The sequence below is a fragment of the Pseudophryne corroboree genome, chromosome 5 (genome assembly GCF_028390025.1).
Source record: "Pseudophryne corroboree isolate aPseCor3 chromosome 5, aPseCor3.hap2, whole genome shotgun sequence".
NCBI classification, from domain to species: Eukaryota; Metazoa; Chordata; class Amphibia; order Anura; family Myobatrachidae; genus Pseudophryne; species Pseudophryne corroboree.
Window position 1 is genome coordinate 378,999,189 of NC_086448.1, and position 24,107 is coordinate 379,023,295.

General features: G+C 43.4%; 1 protein-coding gene across 3 annotated transcripts in view; it reads left to right on the forward strand.

The window, feature by feature from the left end:
• TNS3 (tensin 3) overlaps window positions 1-24,107 on the forward strand; it is a 1,058,399-nt gene that overhangs the window by 542,053 nt on the left and 492,239 nt on the right. For all 3 annotated transcript variants that reach the window (XM_063922694.1, XM_063922695.1, XM_063922696.1), the window contains exons 9-12: window positions 7,739-7,861; window positions 19,662-19,726; window positions 22,892-22,975; window positions 23,564-23,676. In XM_063922694.1, coding sequence (XP_063778764.1) covers window positions 7,739-7,861; window positions 19,662-19,726; window positions 22,892-22,975; window positions 23,564-23,676 — 385 coding nt within the window. The remainder of the gene's footprint in view (window positions 1-7,738; window positions 7,862-19,661; window positions 19,727-22,891; window positions 22,976-23,563; window positions 23,677-24,107) is intronic.

Here is a 24,107-nt window from a genome sequence, read left to right on the forward strand (position 1 = left end):
TGACAACCTGTTTGGTGTATATTTGATGAAATTAACCTTTGTGTGATTTTAATTGTGTAAGTTATATATCAGTTGGATATTGTTGTGCCATGGCTATTCATATGGGCAATTTTTGTGGCTTTTACCTAAGTATATATCTGTAGTTCCTCCATTATACAATTCAAAGGGGTGGGATCCCACAGAGCATAAATAGATTGCTCTGGGATCCTACCTTCACTATCACCCTGAGGAAGACTAAAGTAGCCGAAACGCGTTGGTGGCATGCTTGTTTGTTAAGAACTTGGTGACTTTTGTCTTTTGGCGGCTCCCAGCAGTTTTGGGTAAGATCATTTGGATCCTTCATATGTTTCTTGCCCTCTTTTAGGATTACTACAACTGCCGAGGCAAGGTGACCCAGGCTCTTATTATTTTTAATGTATATATTTTATTTATTTTTATGGAATAAAACTCGTTTGCTATGAGTACGGCTATTGGTGGAAATTGACTACAGATATAATTTGAAAGAACCCGCTACGTGAACATACCACGTATTCTTCAAGTAAGATCACGTGTAAGCGTGTGATATCAAGAATCTTTCTTAAACATATATTATTTCAAGTTTGAAAGATACCTTTATGTGTGTCCATTCACCTGTCTATATGTAAGCCTAAGAGTGAGCATCTTGTATTCGTGATCTATCACTTGTGTTTGGGTGGTCCCCTTACGTGATATAAAGACACAGAGCAAAAGGGATTTATTTTTATTTTTCATTTCTTCCCTCATCCATCATACCCCATGTAACGGGTGCTTAAGAAATACTACACATTGGATTTGTTTTTGTGTACCTTTTTTCCCATGTTCCGCATCTTGGAGAACAATCACATACATCAGGAGTCTTTGAGAGTGAAGTTTTGCTCTTAGAAGTTTGAAAGATACCTTTATAGGAGTCCACATACATTTGTCGAAGTAAGCAAGAAGTGAGCATTTGGTTAATTCTGACTGATACACTTTCCGGGTGGTCCCAGAATATCATACACAGACACGGAGGAGGGGAGAATTCACATCCCACATTCCCGCTGTATAACTCTGTTTATGTCTTAAAGAATTACTACACATTGGAAATTTCTTTTTTTGTTTTCCTTCTTTTATTTGCCATCGGATTGGAGAAAATTCCCTGAAACATTTGACAAAAACTGTGAGGTTTCCTGAAAAACTAACTGTATTTGAAACTATATTCACTGTACCTAGTGTCTAAGCGCATTTTTGTATATAACCTGTGCACTGTATATTTGTTCATTTTCCGGTCGATAACTCCGGAACATATACATATTTGCAGCGGTGACATTTCCAGCGCAGGGAGGTATTACCTTTTTTTCTGTCTTGTATATAGTTGTTGCTTACATAAGGGTTATGTTACAGTTGAGATCAGTCTCTGGCTGATACTGTTTGTTCATGATGTTAACTAGTTTAGTATATACCATGTTGTACGGTGTGTGTGGTGTGGGCTGGTATGTATCTCGCCCTTAGATTAACAAAATTCCTTTCCTCGTACTGTCGGTCTCCTCTGGGCACAGTTCTATAACTGAGGTCTGGAGGAGGGGCATAGAGGGAGGAGCCAGCTCACGCCCATTAAAAGGTCTTAGAGTGCCCATGTCTCCTGCGGAGTCCGTCTATACCCCATGGTCCTTACAGAGTCTCCAGCATCCTCTACGGACTAGGAGAAAAAGATTTACCGGTAGGTTTAAAATCTTATTTCTCTGACGTCCTAAGTGGATGCTGGGGACTCCGTCAGGACCATGGGGGAATAGCGGCTCCGCAGGAGACAGGGCACAAAAGTAAAAGCTTTAGGATCAGGTGGTGTGCACTGGCTCCTCCCCCTATGACCCTCCTCCAAGCCTCAGTTAGATTTTTGTGCCCGGCCGAGAAGGGTGCAATCTAGGTGGCTCTCCTAAAGAGCTGCTTAGAGTAAAAGTTTTGTTAGGTTTTTTTATTTTCAGTGAGTCCTGCTGGCAACAGGCTCACTGCATCGAGGGACTTAGGGGAGAGAAGTGAACTCACCTGCGTGCAGGATGGATTGGCTTCTTAGGCTACTGGACACCATTAGCTCCAGAGGGAGTCGGAACACAGGTCTCACCCTGGGGTTCGTGCCGGAGCCGCGCCGCCGACCCCCTTGCAGATGCCGAAAAGTGAAGAGGTCCAGAAACCGGCGGCAGAAGACTTTTCAGTCTTCATAAGGTAGCGCACAGCACTGCAGCTGTGCGCCATTGTTGTCAGCACACTTCATAGCAGCGGTCACTGAGGGTGCAGGGCGCTGGGGGGGGCGCCCTGGGCAGCAATGATAGTACCTTATTCTGGCTAAAAATACATCACATATAGCCCCTGGGGGCTATATGGATGTATTTAACCCCTGCCAGGTCTCAGAAAAACGGGAGAAGAAGCCCGCCGAAAAGGGGGCGGGGCCTATTCTCCTCAGCACACAGCGCCATTTTCCCTCACAGAAATGCTGGTGGGAAGGCTCCCAGGCTCTCCCCTGCACTGCACTACAGAAACAGGGTTAAAACAGAGAGGGGGGGCACTTATTTGGCGATATGTATATTTATAATAAAATGCTATAAGGGAAAAACACTTATATAAAGGTTGTCCCTGTATAATTATAGCGTTTTTGGTGTGTGCTGGCAAACTCTCCCTCTGTCTCCCCAAAGGGCTAGTGGGGTCCTGTCCTCTATCAGAGCATTCCCTGTGTGTGTGATGTGTGTCGGTACGTGTGTGTCGACATGTATGAGGACGATGTTGGTGAGGAGGCGGAGCAATTGCCTGTAATGGTGATGTCACTCTCTAGGGAGTCGACACCGGAATGGATGGCTTATTTAAGGAATTACGTGATAATGTCAACACGCTGCAAGGTCGGTTGACGACATGAGACGGCCGGCAAACCAATTAGTACCTGTCCAGGCGTCTCAAACACCGTCAGGGGCGTTAAAACGTCCTTTTACCTCAGTCGGTCGACACAGACACAGACACGGACACTGACTCCAGTGTCGACGGTGAAGAAACAAACGTATTTTCCTTTAGGGCCACACGTTACTTGTTAAGGGCAATGAAGGAGATGTTACATATTTCTGATACTACAAGTACCATAAAAAAGGGTATTATGTGGAGTGTGAAAAAACTACATGTGGTTTTTCCTGAATCAGATAAATTAAATGAAGTGTGTGATGATGCGTGGGTTTCCCCCGATAGAAAATTATTGGCGGTATACCCTTTCCCGCCAGAAGTTATGGCGCGTTGGGAAACACCCCTTAGGGTGGATAAGGCGCTCACACGCTTATCAAAACAAGTGGCGTTACCGTCTCCAGATACGGCCGCCCTCAAGGAGCCAACTGATAGGAGGCTGGAAAATATCCTAAAAAGTATATACACACATACTGGTGTTATACTGCGACCAGCGATCGCCTCAGCCTGGATGGGCAGCGCTGGGGTGGCTTGGTCGGATTCCCTGACTGGAAATATTGATACCCTTGACAGGGACAGTATTTTATTGACTATAGAGCATTTAAAGGATGCATTTCTATATATGCGAGATGCTCAGAGGGATATTTGCACTCTGGCATCAAGAGTAAGTGCGATGTCCATATCTGCCAGAAGATGTTTATGGACACGACAGTGGTCAGGTGATGCAGATTCCAAACGGCACATGGAAGTATTGCCGTATAAAGGGGAGGAGTTATTTGGGGTCGGTCCATCGGATCTGGTGGCCACGGCAACAGCTGGAAAATCCACCTTTTTACCCCAAGTCACATCTCAGCAGAAAAAGACATCGTCTTTTCAGCCTCAGTCCTTTCGTCCCCATAAGGGAAGAAGACTGCAGCAGGCAGCCCATTCCCAGGAACAGAAGCCTTCCACCGCTTCTGCCAAGTCCTCAGCATGACGCTGGGGCCGTACAAACAGGTGCGGTGGGGGGTCGTCTCAAGAGTTTCAGCACGCAGTGGGCTTACTCGCAAGTGGACCCCTGGATCCTACAAGTAGTATCCCAGGGGTACAGATTGGAAATTCGAGACGTCTCCCCCTCGCAGGTTCCTGAAGTTTGCTTTACCAACGTCTCCCTCCGACAGGGAGGCAGTATTGGAAACAATTCACAAGCTGTATTCCCAGCAGGTGATAATCAAAGTACCCCTCCTACAACAAGGAAAGGGGTATTATTCCACACTATATTGTGGTACTGAAGCCAGACGGTTCGGTGAGACCTATTCTAAATCTGAAATATTTGAACACTTACATACAAAGGTTCAAATCAAGATGGAGTCACTCAGAGCAGTGATAGCGAACCAGAAAGAAGGGGACTATATGTGTCCCTGGACATCAAGGATGCTTACCTCCATGTCCCAATTTGCCCTTCTCACCAAGGGTACCTCAGGTTCGTGGTACAAAACTGTCACTATCAGTTTCAGACGCTGCCGTTTGGATTGTCCACGGCACCCCGGGTCTTTACCAAGGTAATGGCCGAAATGATGATTCTTCTTCAAAGAAAAGGCGTCTTAATTAACCCTTACTTGGACGATCTCCTGATAAGGGCAAGGTCCAGAGAACAGTTGGAGGTCGGAGTAGCACTATCTCAAGTAGTTCTACGACAGCACGGGTGGATTCTAAATATTCCAAAATCGCAGCTGTCTCCGACGACATGTCTGCTGTTCCTAGGGATGATTCTGGACACAGTCCAGAAAAAGGTGTTTCTCCCGGAGGAGAAAGCCAGGGAGTTATCCGAGCTAGTCAGGAACCTCCTAAAACCAGGCCAAGTGTCAGTGCATCACTGCACAAGGGTCCTGGGAAAAATGGTGGCTTCTTACGAAGCGATTCCATTCGGCAGATTCCACGCAAGAACTTTTCAGTGGGATCTGCTGGGAAAATGGTCCGGATCGCATCTTCAGATGCATCAGCGGATAACCCTGTCTCCAAGGACAAGGGTGTCTCTTCTGTGGTGGCTGCAGAGTGCTCATCTACTAAAGGGCCACAGATTCGGCATTCAGGACTGGGTCCTGGTGACCACGGATGCCAGCCTGAAAGGCTGGGGAGCAGTCACACAAGGAAAAAATTTCCAGGGAGTGTGATCAAGTCTGGAGACTTCTCTCCACATAAATATACTGGAGCTAAGAACAATTTACAATGCTCTAAGCTTAGCAAGACCTCTGCTTCAAGGTCAGCCGGTATTGATCCAGTGGGACAACATCACGGCAGTCGCCCACGTAAACAGACAGGGCGGCACAAGAAGCAGGAGGGCAATGGCAGAAACTGCAAGGATTCTTCGCTGGGCGGAAAATCATGTGATAGCACTGTCAGCAGTGTTCATTCCGGGAGTGGACAACTGGGAAGCAGACTTCCTCAGCACGACCTCCACCCGGGAGAGTGGGGACTTCATCGGGAAGTCTTCCACATGATTGTGAACCGTTGGGAAAGACCAAAGGTGGACATGATGGCGTCCCGCCTGAACAAAAAACTGGACAGGTATTGCGCCAGGTCAAGAGACCCTCAGGCAATAGCTGTGGACGTTCTGGTAACACCGTGGGTGTACCAGTCGGTGTATGTGTTCCCTCCTCTGCTTCTCATACCTAAGGTACTGAGAATTATAAGACGTAGAGGAGTAAGAACTATACTCGTGGCTCCGGATTGGCCAAGAAGGACTTGGTACCCGGAACTTCAAGAGATGCTCACAGAGGACTCATGGCCTCTGCCGCTAAGAAGGGACTTGCTTCAGCAAGTACCATGTCTGTTCCAAGACTTACCGCGGCTGCGTTTGACGGCATGGCGGTTGAACGCCGGATCCTAAGGGAAAAAGTCATTCCGGAAGAGGTCATTCCTACCCTGGTCAAAGCCAGGAAGGAGGTGACCGCACAACATTATCACCACATGTGGCGAAAATATGTTGCGTGGTGGGAGGCCAGGAAGGCCCCACGAAGAAATTTCAACTCGGTCGATTCCTGCATTTCCTGCAAACAGGAGTGTCTATGGGCCTCAAATTGGGGTCCATTAAGGTTCAAATTTCGGCCCTGTCGATTTTCTTCCAGAAAGAATTGGCTTCAGTTCCTGAAGTCCAGAAGTTTGTCAAGGGAGTACTGCATATACAACCCCCTTTTGTGCCTCCAGTGGCACTGTGGGATCTCAACGTAGTTCTGGGATTCCTCAAATCACATTGGTTTAAACCGCTCAAATCTGTGGATTTGAAATATCTCACATGGAAAGTGACCATGATGTTGGCCTTGGCCTCGGCCAGGCGAGTGTCAGAATTGGCGGCTTTGTCTCACAAAAGCCCATATCTGATTGTCCATTCGGACAGTGCAGAGCTGCGGACTCGTCCCCAGTTTCTCCCTAAGGTGGTGTCAGCGTTTCACCTGAACCAGCTTATTGTGGTACCTGCGGCTACTAGGGACTTGGAGGACTCCAAGTTGCTAGATGTTGTCAGGGCCCTGAAAATATAGGTTTCCAGGACGGCTGGAGTCAGGAAAACTGACTTGCTGTTATCCTGTATGCACCCAACAAACTGGGTGCTCTTGCTTCTAAGCAGACGATTGCTAGTTGGATGTGTAGTACAATTCAGCTTGCACATTCTGTGGCAGGTCTGCCACAGCCAAAATATGTAAATGCCCATTCCACAAGGAAGGTGGGCTCATCTTGGGCGGCTGCCCGAGGGGTCTCGGCTTTACAACTTTGCCGAGCTGCTACTTGGTCAGGGACACACCCTGGCTGAGGAGGACCTGGAGTTCTCTCACTCGGTGCTGCAGAGTCATCCGCACTCTCCCGCCCGTTTGGGAGCTTTGGTATAATCCCCATGGTCCTGACGGAGTCCCCAGCATCCACTTAGGACGTCAGAGAAAATAAGAATTTACTTACCGATAATTCTATTTCTCGTAGTCTGTAGTGGATGCTGGGCGCCCATCCCAAGTGCGGATTGTCTGCAATACTTGTACATAGTTATTGTTACAAAAATCGGGTTATTATTGTTGTGAGCCATCTTTTCAGAGGCTCCGCTGTTATCATGCTGTTACCTGGGTTCAGATCACAGGTTGTACAGTGTGATTGGTGTGGCTGGTATGAGTCTTACCCGGGATTCAAAATCCTTCCTTATTGTGTACGCTCGTCCGGGCACAGTATCCTAACTGAGGCTTGGAGGAGGGTCATAGGGGGAGGAGCCAGTGCACACCACCTGATCCTAAAGCTTTTACTTTTGTGCCCTGTCTCCTGCGGAGCCGCTATTCCCCCATGGTCCTGACGGAGTCCCCAGCATCCACTACGGACTACGAGAAATAGAATTATCGGTAAGTAAATTCTTATTTTTTAGTTCCCTTATACAGTTGTTGTCCTACTATAGAATTGTTTTGTTATCTCCCCCTCCACAAAAATTTAACAAATAAGGGAAAATGACATTGTATGTTTTGATAGGAATGTACTTTTTTGCTTTATGTATCATGGCGCATCGTCTGTATGTTACCATTTGTTTTATATTTTTTTTGTTGTGTGCCTTTACATGTATTGTACACTCCTCTGTCCACCTTCACAAATAAAGAAATAAAAAAGCAGCAAATTGCAATTATGTTCAAATGTGCATGAGCCCCCAATGTTTGTATTATTTATAGTAGCATATGCTGTTGGTAATGATTGCCATTGATCATATATTTTAGAAATAATGCAGTAAGTAACGCTGTTCTTAATCACCAGCTAGTAGATGATGTATAGTACATAAATACAATTTGTCTTATTTTGAATATAGGTAATGGATTTGGGCTGGCCTGATCTGCATGCCCCCCCTCTAGATAAAATGTGCACCATATGCAAGGCAATGGAAACTTGGCTGAACAGTGATCCTCTGCATGTGGTTGTAATTCATTGCAGAGTAAGTACATGGACGTTATTTTTAATTTGATTTTCATCAACTGTCTTTAATGTTTTTTTTTATTCTTTCTTTTCCATACAGCTAGATTTTTTTTAATTATACGTAAAGCTGGCCATGCACATAAAGGTCTGGTTGGACAATTTCTACTTAACTATCCAAGAGTTACAGTATACATGCCCCCAAAAACAACAATTCTGTTTGACTTAGAGATTCCCCAATCTTATCTGAGTTTATACCGCAAGAATGCTAAGACCAGCTATTACAAGAGCTAGTACATGTAACTTGGGGTTGGCGGTGCTCCCCAGGAATTTGGGGTAATAATAGATGAATCGAAACAGGATACCGTCCCAATAAGAGGTTAGGAGGGATAACAGAGGAAATACTCCTTTTTGGGGGCACATTTTGTACAGAAAATGTTAAAATATAACTTTTTTTCAAACTTAGGTAAAATATAGAATAAGACTTTACTCGCAATACAACAAAAAAGAGAAACCGTTTTAGGAAAAATATTTTTTGCTGAGGGGTATGTAATAAAACTTTTCTTAAAAAAGAAAAATAGTAATCGGTAAGGGTGATTCACCTTACCACAAGTGAAAGCTTGTGAATATTTTTACTCTTAGTATTCGTCAGCCGTTAAATATATTGTGTCAATCGTGTGTGGGTGACATGCACAAACCAAAATCACGTCTCATCATAAATTGTGGATGAGAAATAATTATTATGGTGTCTGTATAAGCCGGAGACACTAATACCTAGTGGTACCTTTTAAAGTAATTGAAAAGCATTTCCCAGTTCTCACAAATGATGCATTTCATAATATATACACCTTACTGACACATTTAGTATTAATGCTCAGAGAGAAAAACTGTATTAATATATCAGTATACTGTATTCATAACATGGATCAGAACAGTATATATATCTCTATATCATCACACTAGCTGTTCTTCCTGTTCTTCGCACGGGAGTTTCTGATTTTCACGGTTGTACAGTGCTTCCGGAAAGTATTCACAGCGCTTCACTTTTTACACATTTTGTTATGTTACAGCCTTATTCCAGAATAGAATAAATTAATTTTTACCCTCATAATTCTACACACAATACCCCATAATGACAATGTGAAAAAAGTTTTTTTGGAGATATTTGCAAATCTATTAAAAATAAAAAAAACTAACAACATGTACATAAGTATTCACATCATTTGCCATGAAGCTCAAAATTGAGCTCGGGTGCATCCTGTTTCCACTTATCATCTTTGAGATGTTCCTAGTTCCTACAGCTTATTTGGAGTCCAACTGTGGTACATTCAGTTGATTGGACATGATTTGGAAAGGCACACACCTGTCTATATAAGGTCCCACACTTGACAGTGACAGTGCATGTCTGAGCACAAATCACAGCATGAAGTCAAAGGAATTGTCTGTAGACCTCCGAGACAGGATTGTCTAGTGGCACAAATCTTGGGAAGGGTACAGAAAAATATCTGCTGCTTTGAAGGTCCCAATGAGCACAGTGGCCTTCATCATCCATAAATGGAAGACGTTCGGAACCACCAGGACTCTTCCTACAGCTGGACAGCCGTCTAAACTGAGTGATCGGGGGAGAAGGCCCTTAGGGAGGTGACCAAGATCCCAATGGTCACTCTGTCAGAGCTACAGCATTCCTCTGTGGAGAGAGGAGAACCTTCCAGAAGGACAACCATCTCTGCACTAATCCACCAATCAGGCCTGTATGGTAGAGTGGCCAGATGGAAGCCACTCCTCAGTAAAAAGCACATGACAGCCGCCTGGAGTTTGCCAAAATACATCTGAAGGACTCTCAGACGATGAGAAACAAAATTCTCTGGTCTGGTCTGATGAGACAAAGATTGAAGTCTTTGGCGTAACCAGGTACCGCTCATCACCAGGCCAATACCATCCCTACAGTGAAGCATGGTGGTGGCAGCATCATGCTGTGGGGATGTTTTCAGCGGCAGGAACTGGGAAACTAGTGAGGATAGAGGGAAAGATGAATGCAGCAATGTACAGAGACATCCTGGATGAAAACCTGCTCCAGAGCGCTGTTGACCTCAGACTGGGGTGACCGTTCATCTTTCAGCAGGACAACGACCCTAGGCACACAGCCCAGACATCAAAGGAGTGGCTTCAGGACATCTCTGTGAATGCCCTTGAGTGGCCCATCCAGAGCCCAGATTTGAATCCAGTTGAACATCTCTGGCGAGATCTGAAAATGGCTGTGCACCAATGCTTCCCATCCAACCTGAGAGGTGCTGCAAAGAGGAATTGGCGAAACTGCCCAAATATAGGTGTGCCAAGCTTGTGGCATCATATTCAAAAAGACTTGAGGCTGTTTTTTATTTTTAATAAATTTGCAAAATTCTCAAAAAAACTTTGTTCACGTTGTCATTATGGGGTATTGTGTGTAGAATTTTGAGGGGAAAAATGAATCAGGCCGTAACATAATAAAATGTGGAAAAAGTGAAGCGCTGTGAATACTTTGCGGATGCACTGTACATATACATGAGTGTGTTAATAATTTGGTAAATCTGTAGAGATGTAAATTTGAGACGTCTTAATGTAGGCAAATCCATGGTTCTTGGCGTTACCCGAGGAGCGCCCATAGCATATACGGTAAAGGACCATTTTTGTAGTTTATTAGATTCTACACACTGGAGGTACCGTCCAAATTTTTATCCGATTGTCCGTTTGGCGTTATCGTTCATGCAACGCAAGCCACATATTGGTATTGATGTCATTATGTGAACCCCTTTTCATCTCCTCAGGGATATTTATTAAAAATCTAATTACGTAATTTTCCTATCTTCCACCTGAAGAATACCTGTGTTAGAAGTAAGATAATTAGTGGTCAGTCAGTGAGTGAGGGCTTTCGCATTTTTATATATATATATATATATATATATAATATATATATATATATTTTACAAAGCGAATCTGAGGGCGCTAAACGAGATTGAATGATTATCATTTTATCCACAATTACTAAAAATTACTTAAAAACATTGTTTGAGTACAGTAATTTACTGGCAGACATTCGGTAAACACCGGTTTGAAGGGTTCTTCGTTTGATCAATCAAACCGGTGTTTACCGAATATCTGCCAATAAGATACTGTACTCAGACTGAATGTCAAATTGTGATCTGTACAGCAAGTTCATTTACTGTATCTCTGTAAATGATGTAAAATGAATGATCATTATTGACTTTGTGATTAAATATTTTTTAATACAATGTTTTTAAGTAATTTTTAGTAATTGTGGATAAAATTATAATCATTCAGTCTCGTTTAGCGCTCTCAGATTCGCTTTGTATGTATTGTCTGAACCTTTGCTAACAGAAGGTTCATCTTGAGGTGCTGCTCATTTGATACTCCTGAGCGCAATTGGGTACCATTTTGTTATATATATATATATATATATATATATATATATATATATATATATATATATATAATTTATTTTTCATCCACTAGGGGTCACTGGAGTACTCTTGGGATATGGACGGCTTAGCAGAAACAAAGGCACTGAATATTTAAATTTAGAACTCTCCACCCCTCCATATCCCCGAGTACCTCAGTGTAGTATCTCAGTGTTTTTTCTGTGCTCACAGCACTAACAAGGCTTGTGTGGAGTTCCCACACTTGGTGGAAGATTTTATTAATTTTTCATTTTTACTTTTACATTTTACTTTTTTTTCACTTAGCACATCCCTTCCCAGTTTCTGGAAAAACATGGGTCCGGGATAGTGCCGCTGCACGGACAGCGCATGGCGTGTCGGTCCTCACAAAGAGCACCCTCACAGCCACAGGCAGCCCACTGTCTCCTGCAACAGCTGGACGGGGCTTACAGATAGAAGCCCCGTCGCAGCCATGACCTGAAGGGCTGGACGGAGCTTACAAATAGAAGCACCGTCGCAGCCATGACCGGAAGAGCTCGGAGCTTAGAAGCCCGTCGCAGGCCTCCCTACAACAAGGTATGCTGGGGAAACGGGGCGGTCAGCGCAGGCTGCCGCCCCGCTGTGTGGGGTCACTGTTGTAATGCCGCCGCTGCTCATACAGCCGCCCGCCCCAGCCGCTCCGTCCGGCCGCCCCAGCCGCTCCGGCCGGCCGCCCCAGCCGCTCCGGCCGGCCGCCCCAGCCGGCCGCCCCAGCCGCTCCGTCCGGCCGCCCCAGCCGCTCCGGCCGGCCGCCCCAGCCGCTCCGTCCGGCCGCCCCAGCCGCTCCGTCCGGCCGCCCCAGCACCGTCCGCCCGCCCAGATGCTCCATCAGTGCAGTCTTGGTGCCAGCGCTGAGAGGGGGAGAACCGCCGCAGCTCGGCTAGCGACGCCGGAAGCCGCTACGCGCCGCTCCGGCCAGCCGACCTCCGCTGCTCGGCAAGAAGTGTCCCTCGCCTCACTGCAACTTCCCGGCGCTCCCCGCTGAGACACAGCGCTACAGGGAGTACAGGGGGAAGGGGGGGGGGAATCTGGCTGATTACAGCGCGGCTACAAGGGAATGTAAAGGGCTGCCATACCTATATAAACAGCAGGCAGAGTTAATGTATGATAGGCTAGTGAGCCTATATTAATACTAGATCCATGTATTGTAGACTGCCTGTGATTTTCACTGTGTAATAGACTATTGAGCCTATATTAACACTACAGCATGTATTGTGGTCTGCCTGTGATTATCACTGTATAATAGGCTATTGAACCTATATTAACACTACAGCATGTATTGTAACCTGCCTATGATTTTCACTGTATAATAGGCTATTCAGCCTATATTAACACTGTAGCAATTGTAACTGTGATTATCAGTGTAAGCATGGCATGGGGGCCATTTTAACCATGCTTCCTGTTTCTTCCAGTTTGTAATTCCAGAACATTCCTGCTCTACATCACTACTCCACCGGAGGCGCAGGGGTGTTAGTGGGAAGTTTGGTTCAGGTTTCACATAGGCTGGCCATGTGAACTGCATTTCGGCCATAAATAGATAGATATATATTACACACCTTAAGTAATAATTTTACTGAGTCGTGCAAGTGTCTGTCCTTTGCCTATTGTGTTGTCTGTCGGCATAAGGAGTAAGGCTCCAGCACAGACTAAAAATACTTTTAAACAAAAGTCTGGACATAAATCTACCACATGTTCAGTATGTTTTGTAGGTTTCCACTCCGGAAGCCGGTTCATTCCCAGATCCTATGTTAAGCATTGACAATTCAAATGACTCTGCTCGACAGGAGCGGTAAGATCGGAGTCTCGGAAGTTACTCCGCCAGCTTTAACGGAGGAGTCTCAGTCCAATTTCACTTTGGATACCAGGGTGTTAATTTAACTGGTCTTATAATTTAAACATTTCTTCTATGTTGCAGTCCTGACAATTCTATGTCAAACCTCACAGCGCTAAATACGAGTGAGGAGGGCACATTAGACAGTCAGATAGTGCGGGTTTTGACAACCATACATTGATAATGACCAGTGAGTCAGTCTCTGAAATTTACAGAGAATAAGGAGGCTCTAACATCTAAATTTACAGAGAATAAGGAGCCTCTAACATCTAATCCGTTGTATTTACTAAACGACAGATCTTCAATGGTTTTCTTATTTAGGATATCTTACTAAGATTTAAGGCTATTTACCCGTTTCCACACACTGACATCTAAATTGGAGAATCCGCCATTGGTGAATTCGTCTGTGTCAAACCTTATAAAGACCCAAGATACATTTGGGTCACTAGGGTGCTCTGTGTATGGAAACAATGACTATCACGTTATACTTATCGTTAATGAGAAGCTGCTGAGTATCTCGGTACAGCGTCTGCTGCCGCCTGTTACCTTGCTTCTCGTTTTTCATCGTCGCTAGTTTCAGCACGACAAGGCCAGAAGTGTTTGGTCCTAAATTTGACAAAATGGCCTCCTACGGTATCAAGCCGGAAATACTCTGGTCCGGCGTTTAAAGCCTTTAGACTTCAGTCTTTTCAAGGCTGTGGTACAAAAATAGTCACGCCTTGTAACGCCAGGGCGCTAAAGTCACAACAAGCCAGTGGCTTGACGGGCTCTCAGCCCATCTCGAATTTCCAATTGTGGGAGTGCGCCTTTACACGTTACATTTGCCGGGTTTCCAGCCATCCACTCATGGATGTATCCGCTATTTAGGGTTAAAAGACAGGACTGCCTCTGTCGGACGAAATAAGGCGTTTTGGCAGGTTGCCATTCAGTCTCTGCTGGTTTCAGCAGTTTTTATTTCCAGGCCTGGTACACCAACAAAGTCAGGGTTATTATTCCCGTCTGTTTGTGGTACCGAAGCCGGAGGGCTCCGTCGCAGTCTCAATCAGCAAGTCACTTACTACAGATTGAAGATGGATTTTCTGCGGTTAGTATTTGCATATTTGGAGCCACAAGATTGCATGATTGTGCTTGATCTCCAGGATGCGTACTTACACATTCCGGTTTGGTCACCTCATCACAGGTTCTTGCGTTTTGCAATACGCCACAACCATTAACCGTTTCAGGTTCTACCGTTTGGCCTCTTGTCAGCCCCCCGGGTATTCACCAAAGTGATGTTTGTGATGATAGCTCATCTCAGATCCCTGGCAGTGACAATCGTTCCATACTTAGACGATCTGCTCATAAGAGCTCCGTCTCAACAGATGCTCCTCCGACTTGCGCTGCTAACGTACACCACGGTTGCAGTGTCAAGTTCAAAAACAATCGCATCTAATTCCGTCTCAACGACTTCAATTCCTAGGTATGATTCCAGATACGGTAAATCAAAGAATTTACCTACTACACCAGAAAGAACAGATTATACGCCATCTGGTACAATTAGTGCTCAAGCGGTACATTGGTGTATTCGCCTATTAGGAACAATGATGGGCTTTCGAAGCGCTTCAGTTCGGAGGTTTTCACTCGCGTATCCCACAGGGGGGCGAGGGTGTTTCTACTCTGGGCGAGAGTCTCAGAGGTTGGGGAGTTGTAGTTTAAAATGGTCAGCGACAGGGTTTCTAAACGGATCACGACAGATTGCTGTCTATAAAGGTCCTGGAACTCCGTGCAATTTAGTATGCACTACATGCTTCGCTCTCAGACTGTCGAAGGCCAGTCACACAACGCGACGGCAGTCGCATACACAACAACCAGGGAGGAACGAGAAGCCGCATGGCAATGCGGGAAGTAGCTCGAATCCTCAATTGCCCAGAATACCACAAGGTGATATTGTAGACTGGGTTCATTCCGGGAGTGGACATCTGTTAGACAGATGATCTCAGCCGTCGGGATTTTCATCCAGGAGACTGGGCATTAAATCCAGAGGTGTTTCACAGGTTGGTCCACAGGTGGGGTTACCCTCAGGTGGACATGATGGCATCTCGCCACAATTACAAACGCCCAGTATGTGTCCAGAACGACAGTTCCCAAGGGCAGTGGCGGTGGATGCTCTCACAATCGCGTGGCCGTACAGCCTCGTGTATCTGTTTCCACCGTTTTCCGCTGTTCTCTCCGTTGCTAAAACGGATCATAAGAGAGTCCGTCACAGTCATACTAGTGATATCTCATGGGTCTCGGAGAGTTTGGTTCTCGAATCTCCGAGGACTACTCGCAGACGATACTTGGCCGCTCATACTACATCCAACCCGTTACAACAGGGGCCGTTCTTTTACCCCTATTTCGCGCGGCTGCGGTTGACGAGGTGGTTGTTGAGACCGCCCTCTTCAGAAGAAAGAGAGGGCATTACAGTATCGGTTATACCAACCATGTTACGAGCTAGGAAGCCGGTTACGGCAGCTCATTATTACAGAATTTGGCGTGCCTATATAGGTTGGTGTGAAGCTCGGAAGTTTCCGACATCATTTTTCAAGTTACCCGTATTCTGTTATTTTTACAGACGGGGTTGGATGGAGGACTGCGTTTATCTACACTGAAGGTGCAGGTATCTGTGTTGTCAATTTATTTTCAAAGACGATTGGCTCTATTGCCGTCGGTACAAATTTTTCTGCAGGGTGTCCTCAGAGTACAGCCTCCATTTATCCCACCTACAGCGCCATGGGACTTGAATTTGGGTTCAGATTTCTTACAGTCTTCATATTTTGAACCCTTACAGCAAGTGGATATTAAGTTTCTGACTTGGAAAACGTTTTTTCTTCTAGCCTTAGCTTCGGCAAGGCGTTTTTCAAATTTGGGTGCCTTGTCTTGCAAGCCACCGTATTTGGTGTTTCCTGATGACAGAGCGTAACTTCGGACGATTTCCGATTTCTTACCAAAGCTAGTGTCATCTTTTCACATCAATCAACCAATAGTGGTTCCTGTGTTGACAGTACATTCTAGAATTCTGAATGTGGTACGCGCATTACGCGTTTATATGTCCCGAACGTCTACAGTTCGTAATACGGATACGTTGTTTGTTCTCTATGATGCTGCCAAGTGGGGTTGGCCAGCTTCTCAGCAGACCTTATCCAGATGGATAAAACTGACTATACGTCAGGCTTACCTTAAGGCTAAGTTACAGTCGCCTACATCAGTAATAGCTCATCCCACAGGTTCTGTGGGAACGTCATGGCCAGCTGGTCGTGGAGCTTCTACGACACAGCTTGACCGTGCGGCTACATGGTCTTCAGTGCACACGTTTGTGCGCTTTTACAAGTTTGATACGTTTGCGGCATCAGCATCTAGCTTTGGCCGCCTAGTGTTACAGGTGTCAAACAGCTCTCCCGCCCACGGGGGAAGCTTTGGTACGTCCCAAGAGTACTCCAGTGACCCCTAGTGGATGAAAAAGAAAATAGGATTTTGGTACTTACCAGGTAAATCCTTTTCTTTGAATCCATAGGGGGCACTGGACGCCCACCCAGAGCAGTTTTACCTGGGTTGTATTAAGCTCAGGGGATCTTATGGTAACACATTTTCACCGACTGGTTCAATTATAAGGTTCTATCGGTTATGGTGTCAACTGTTTCGTTGTCAGTAACGTTATGTGTCAACTTATGTTGTCCGTTATGTTATAGGAATTCTCCATTGTCAACCTCTCTATAGTTCCTGTTCGGCTCAGTAAAAAACACTGAGATACTACACTGAGGTACTCGGGGATATGGAGGGGTGGAGAGTTCTAAATTTAAATATTCAGTGCCTTTGTTTCTGCTAAGCCGTCCATATCCCAAGAGTACTCCAGTGCCCCCTATGGATTCAAAGAAAAGGATTTACCTGGTAAGTACCAAAATCCTATTATATATATATATATATATATATATATATATAGGTAAGCGTAAGGGCAGTTTGAATCTCGAATTTCAGCATCTGACCTTCTCACAAGTAATGCATTAAAGACTCACGGGGTATAAGCAATTGTGGTCGAATTCCCGAAAATGTCGAAAAACGGGACATTTTCGCCCAAAAAAAAAAATCGACAATGGAATTCAGTACTTTCCGTCAAAAAAACGGACTTTCCAAATTCGACTTTTTGAAATTCGACATTTGTCAAATTCGACATTTCTGCAATGGTAAAAAATGCGGCAATTCGCCAAAAGTATAGTCAATTGAAGTTTGGAAATTCGACAACAGTGCTTTTAGACAGTAAATTCGTCATTTTCAATCCGCCACACTTTGGTGGCGGAATCTAATAAAATTTTTTAAAAACATGTTTTTTTTTTGTGTTTTTTTTATTGTTAATAGCATATCTATTTATATTAGAAGGGATTAGGTACTCGGTTTGTCTATTTTGGAGGCACAAGTATTATTTATATATTTTTAAAAATATTATTTTTTTAATTTTTTAAATTGAATGGTAAAATTCAGAAAAAAAATTGCGTGGGATCCCCCCTCCTAAGCATAACCAGCCTCGGGCTCTTCGAGCCGGTCCTGGTTCTAAAAATCCGAGGGGAAAAATGACAGGGGATCCCCCGTATTTTTAAAACTAGCACCGGGCTCTGGTGCTGGTGCAAAAAATACGGGGGACAAAAAGAGTAGGGATCCCCCGTATTTTTTACACCAGCATCGGGCTCCACTAGCTGGACAGATAATGCCACAGCCGGGGGTCACTTTTATACAGCGCCCTGCGGCCGTGGCATTAAATATCCAACTAGTCACCCCTGGCCGAGGTAAGCTGGGGGAGTGGGGACCCCTTCAATCAAGGGGTCCCCCCCCAGCCACCCAAGGGCCAGGGGGTGAAGCCCGAGGCTGTCCGCCCCATCCAAGGGCTGCGGATGGGGGGCTGATAGCCTTGCGAAAATTTAAAGAATATTGTTTTTTTCCAGCAGTACTACAAGTCCCAGCAAGCCTCCCCCGCAAGCTGGTACTTGGAGAACCACAAGTACCAGCATGCGGGAGAAAAACGGACCCGCTGGTACCTGTAGTTCTACTGGGAAAAAAATACCCAAATAAAAACAGGACACGCACACCTTGAAAGTACAACTTTATTACATACACGTCGACACACACACATACTTACCTATGTTGACACGACGTTCGGTCCACTTGTCCAAGTAGAATCCACGTGTACCTGTGAATAAAATTATACTCACCTGATCCAGTGTCCAGATTATAATCCACGTACTTGGCACACAAAAAAACGAACACCCGGACCAAACGGACTGAAAGGGGTCCCATGTTTACACATGGGACCCCTTTCCCACGAATGCAGAGATCCCCCCGTGACTGCTGTCACAGAAAGGTCCCTTCAGCCAATCAGCGAGCGCAACGTCGTGGCACTCTGCTGATTGGCTATGCGCGTCTGAGCTGTCAGACAGCGCATCGCAAAGCCTCTCCATTATATTCAATGGTGGGAACTTTACAGTCAGCGGTGAGGTCACCCGCGGGTAACCCCACCGCTGACTGCAAAGTTCCCACCATTGAAACTAATGGAGGGAGCTGTGCGATGCGCTGTCTGCCAGCAGACGTGCATACAGCCAATCAGGAGTGTGCCACGAAGAAGCGCTTCCTAATTGGCTGAAGGGACCTTTCTGTGACAGCAGTCACGTGGGGTCCCGGCATTCGTGGAAAGGGGTCCCATGTGTAAACATGGGACCCCTTTCAGTCCGTTTGGTCCGGGTGTTAGTTTTTTTTTTTTGCTAAGTACGTGGATTATAATCTGGACACTGGATCAGGTGAGTATAATTTTATTCACAGGTACACGTGGATTCTACTTGGACAAGTGGACCGAACGTCGTGTCAACATAGGTAAGTATGTGTATGTGTCGACATGTATGTAATAAAGTTGTACAGTACTTTCAAGGTGTGCGTGTCCTGTTTTTGTTTGGGTATTTTTTCCCCAGTAGAACTACAGGTACCAGCGGGCCCGTTTTTCTCCCGCATGCTGTTACTTGTGGTTCTCTTTAGGGCAGATGTATTAAGCCTGGAAAAGTGATAAAGTGGAAGGTGATAACGCACCAGCCAATCAGCTGCTGACTGCCAAGTTACAGGCTGGTTTTGAAAAATGACAGGAGCTGACTGGCTGGTGCGTTATCACCTTCCACTTTATCACTTCTACAGGCTTAATACATCTGCCCCTCTATTCACAGACTATATATTCTGTGACCTGCAAATTTAGAAATATACTACAGAATATACATGGGTAAAACTGTATTGATTTCAGTGAAATTGCACTTAGTTTGTCACCTCTGGTTGTTGTATTTAGGGTCTTTAAAAAAAATAAAAATCTAGCACCCTTGTTTACACCTTTGTACAAAACTATTGATACTTTTTTTTTTTCATGTGTTAGGGAGAAGTTTATGTCACTCACTTTCCTTCAGCACCTTATATCCAGTAGTAAATGAAATGTTAAGCAGCTGCAGTAGGATTTATGTTAATTTTTCTGATTTTAGGGTGGAAAAGGAAGAATTGGAGTTGTGATATCATCTTACATGCACTTTACAAATGTTTCTGCAAGGTGAGTTGCAATAAGATTTTTTTTTTCCTTCGCTAAGTAAATTCTGCTTTAATATGCCAGTTTAGACATATTTAGTTTGATATCAAAATGACAGGCCTATTCACATGCTCAATCCTTTCTAGTAGAGTATACCAAAATGTGCCGACTTGTATAATGACTCACTGGGGAAACTTGTCAAAACCATGGTGCACTCTGGGGGGGGATAGCAGATTTTAAAATGTGCAGAGATTTAGATTTGGGTGAGGTGTGTCCAATCTCCAAAATTGCGGTGTAAAACTAAAGCTGTCCTGTATTTGTGGGCTACATGCAAAAGCAGCCAGTATTTACCCGGGATGCATTTACGTTGCTGGCGCCAGAAATCCTGGCGGTCAGCATACCGACGCCGTGATCCCGAACACTTGCAGTGCCGCCAGCCGGAATCCCGGCTAACTGGGGATTCCCATTCGTGGGTGTCCATGACACCCATAGAGTGGGAATAGAACCTGTGGCGAGGGCAGTGAGTCACCGAGCCCGCAGCGTGACAAGCGCAGTGAGCCCGCAACGGGACCCTTTTCGCTCACCCCCTGCCGGCATTCTGGCAGCCGAGATCCTGGTGTCGGTATGCTGACCGCCGGGATCCCGGCTACCAGCAATATTACCCTGTATGTAAAAACAAGAAATGTGTTTGCAGCCCTTGCATTGCAGCATGGTTTGTTCCAGATACAGTGCACAGTTACTTGCTCTTTTTGTTTTGCTCCCACCTCAGAATCAGCCCCATTGCCTCATCTATAGGACGCTCAAACCAAAAAATGTTTCCTCAGTATAAAAGTAAAAAAATAAATTGCTGAATATTGAGGCAAAGGAAAATATTATATTGTCAGTGTTACCAATAGAAATATTTCAGAACATACAGTATTAACAATATTTTCATTCTTTAAAAAAAATAATAATATAATAAAACAATACTGCACAATAAAACTGTAGCAGAAGAAATTAAGCAATTAAATATCCCCAAATGTATTTGGCTCCGTTATATAAATCCACATAGATACAGAAGAAGAAAAGACAACTCTTTTTCATGGGGCACTCTTTACAGATAATCTAAAACTTAACTTTTATTAATAGAAATTAGGACTCACATTGACATACTAACATATAACATATATTCACAATTAAGATAATAGAGATGTCACTGACTTGACCTCAAGAGGTACTTTTCTGAATTACCTTCTGACTCAAAATTTATACCTGATAATAAATTTATTTATATCTATGTCTGACCAGTGTCTTGCCAAAGATTGGTTGTGACCAAATACACCAATCAGATGTTTATTAAACTCCAACCTCTGATGTGTTGTGGTAATTAATAGTTCCTACAATTATGTACAAGTCACTAGAAGCAGCTGGCAGGACACACTCCCAAACAGTCCTATATGCTAGGGCCGAATTTTTCTGCCGATCACAGATATATAATTTTATGACTAGTTGGAATATGACACAGATTATATGATAAACAAATATGAAAATATATATAAAAGGAAAAAGTCAGAAAGAAGAAAGGGAAAAATAGGTGACTAAATGCCGGGTTTCTGCTTTTGGTAATCTGCTAAAAAGCATCGAATTACCAATGAGAGAACCACCTGGAGCACATGCACCAATCCCAAGACCTGTATCTGCTGCTAACTTATACTGCCCAATTAAGGGCAAAGTTAGTGAGAGTGCAGGGGAGAGGTCCCTAATCAGTGAATTATATCTATATAATTTAATACTTATACGCCCATTGAAAAATTAGTAATGATTAGGATAATAACCACAATGTTTATGGTATTAAACCATTTATGACCATTCAGTCATACTAAATTACTATAACATCCAAGGAGAACACTCTAAAATCAAAAAGGACAGAGGAGTAACTAATCAAATCATTCCCAATTAGGATATTATTAGTTAATTGACCAGAAAGTCTCTAGGAAATACAGATTTCATATGCAATAACATCCAGGATTTCTACTGTCCTCAATCATATCAATCGACATTGAATTGAAGATGAGAGGATCCTTTGGGCGTTTATGCAAATTGAAAAAAGCGTGCTTCTGCTGTTGGTATCTCAATAAATGAGTTAAGCCAATGAGAGTGCACAGAAAAGAGAGAAAAAAATCATATAACCAATATATCCATATCCTTATGAGTGTGTTAATGGATTATATAGTAACATACCATGTACCTGAGTATCTAATAAATTTATCCTCATATATTCTGTTGATATAATAAATATAACATTGTTTTTTCAAAAGTGTAATTGAGGTTATTTCAATAGAGACAGACTATATTAGCCTAGGTACATCTACAGCGGTATTATCACAATTGCATCATATTTGCATGGTATTTAATATCTTTTTCTGCTGTCACATGACACTGCAGCATTGTAGATGCAAAGACATTACTAGCTGATGTAAGTGCCAGTGCTTTACTTTTGTTCATAACGAAGAATTGAGGTAAATTCAAGCAAAATTAGATGTTTTGCACATGATAGGGCCAATTTGCTTGACTCTATACACTGCATACAGGCATGAAACTTTGGGTGTGTAAATAAGGAGGAAACCCCTTAACTCTCTATAGACTGCAAGTGGAAATAAGCAAGGTTATCCTGCCTAGATAACCCACATAGTAGTAAGCGAGTTTGCGACCATTATATTTTCTACTGACAATTAAATGGAGTATTATTCCTGATAAAAAGAAAAAGAGGAGGCTAAAATTTACCCAAGATATTGGTTCAGGACATGTATCACATAAGCTCTATAGGATCCGTTCCCGATATTGCATGTCCTGAACCAATATCTTGGGTAAATTTTATTCCTTTTCATGCATGCAAATGGCACAATATAACTGTACAGAATACTGTTGTTTTTTAATGAGTTAGTGTTTTTAATAAATTGTCATAAAATTGTACACATTTAGTGGATTATTGTTCTTTTCCTCTTGAAGCGCAGCCTCCTCTTTTTCTTTTTATCAGTGTACATATATTGGGAGTGACTTCCCTCTTAACATTGGCTGCCGCTTAGCTGAGCACCTTGCCTCACAGCGCTCGAATACCCTTGGGTATTTCTTATTACCTTCTCTTGGAGTATTATTCCTCCCTGAAATGATATAAGTAGAAATCCATATTATATGATTATTTTTTTCTAGTGCTGACCAGGCTTTAGATCGCTTTGCAATGAAGAAATTTTTTGATGATAAAGTGTCCATGCTTATGCAGCCGTCTCAGATAAGGTGAGTCCTTATTTTGGTAGATTTTAATGTAAAGAATGTAACACGATTATATAATAAGACTATCAACTAGAAATTATTCATTGAATGCAAATATATTTATAATGTTTCAAGTGAAAGTGTTCTCTTAGCACCAGGATTTATTCTCTTTGGTTTTATTCAACACGTTTAGTAAAATATTTTCATATAAATCTCTATGAGAATGTAATATCTCTGTATGCTGCTGTCTCTACTCCCTATGTTGTAGCATTAGTGACAGACGTGAAATATCCGCTCAAAGATGTCAGTGGTACAGGGTTGACAAGCCATATCTTATTTCAAATAAAAATAGTTTTTAAAACTATAATATTAACTTCATCTCCTAGCTTATTACATTTCAAAGCAAAATTCTTCTGTTGTAATATTCAGATAATGCACACCAAATTTTATTTACTAGGAACACCTGATCCTTTTACTTTTTGATGACATGCTTATGTTGAGTAATTATGGTAAAATTGTTTAGATGTATAGATAGAGTATTCCAATATGCCAGCGTAATGTATGAGACAGGTGTCACATCGCCATATTGTTCCTCTGTTGATATATTCCTAGATATGTCAGTTTCCTGAACGGCCTCCTCTCTGGTGTGGAGAAGATGAATGCTACACCGCTCTTTTTGCATTACGTTATTCTTCATGCCATTCCCAACTTTGATACAGGTGGAGGTGAGTGTTTTATGCAAACGTATCTTAAGAGGATCCCTTTCTTCAGGATTTTGAAGGCAAACACAGACGTGGTCTGTAGTTATCAAAATTGTTATGTGATTTCAGTAAAGCTAGATTTCTTAAATCTAGAGGGATTTTGTATGTATTTTTATTTCATTCACCAACATTCAACATTTTGTACTGTTAATTGGCTATAATTGTTTTTAAAAGCCGGGCTGATACTGACAGACTTTCTTATTATTGCTCTTACACTCATTAATCTCTTTATTTTCAGAATAGGATGGTTATTTTATGTAGATCAAAGGCCACTTTACCCTTAAAATGTCATTAAAAAAAATCAGCAATTTTCTAGGAAATGCTATTTTTAGAGGAGCCTACTTCCCTATAGTGTATATGTACTATCTTATCTGACATCCCTGCCATTGTGCCAA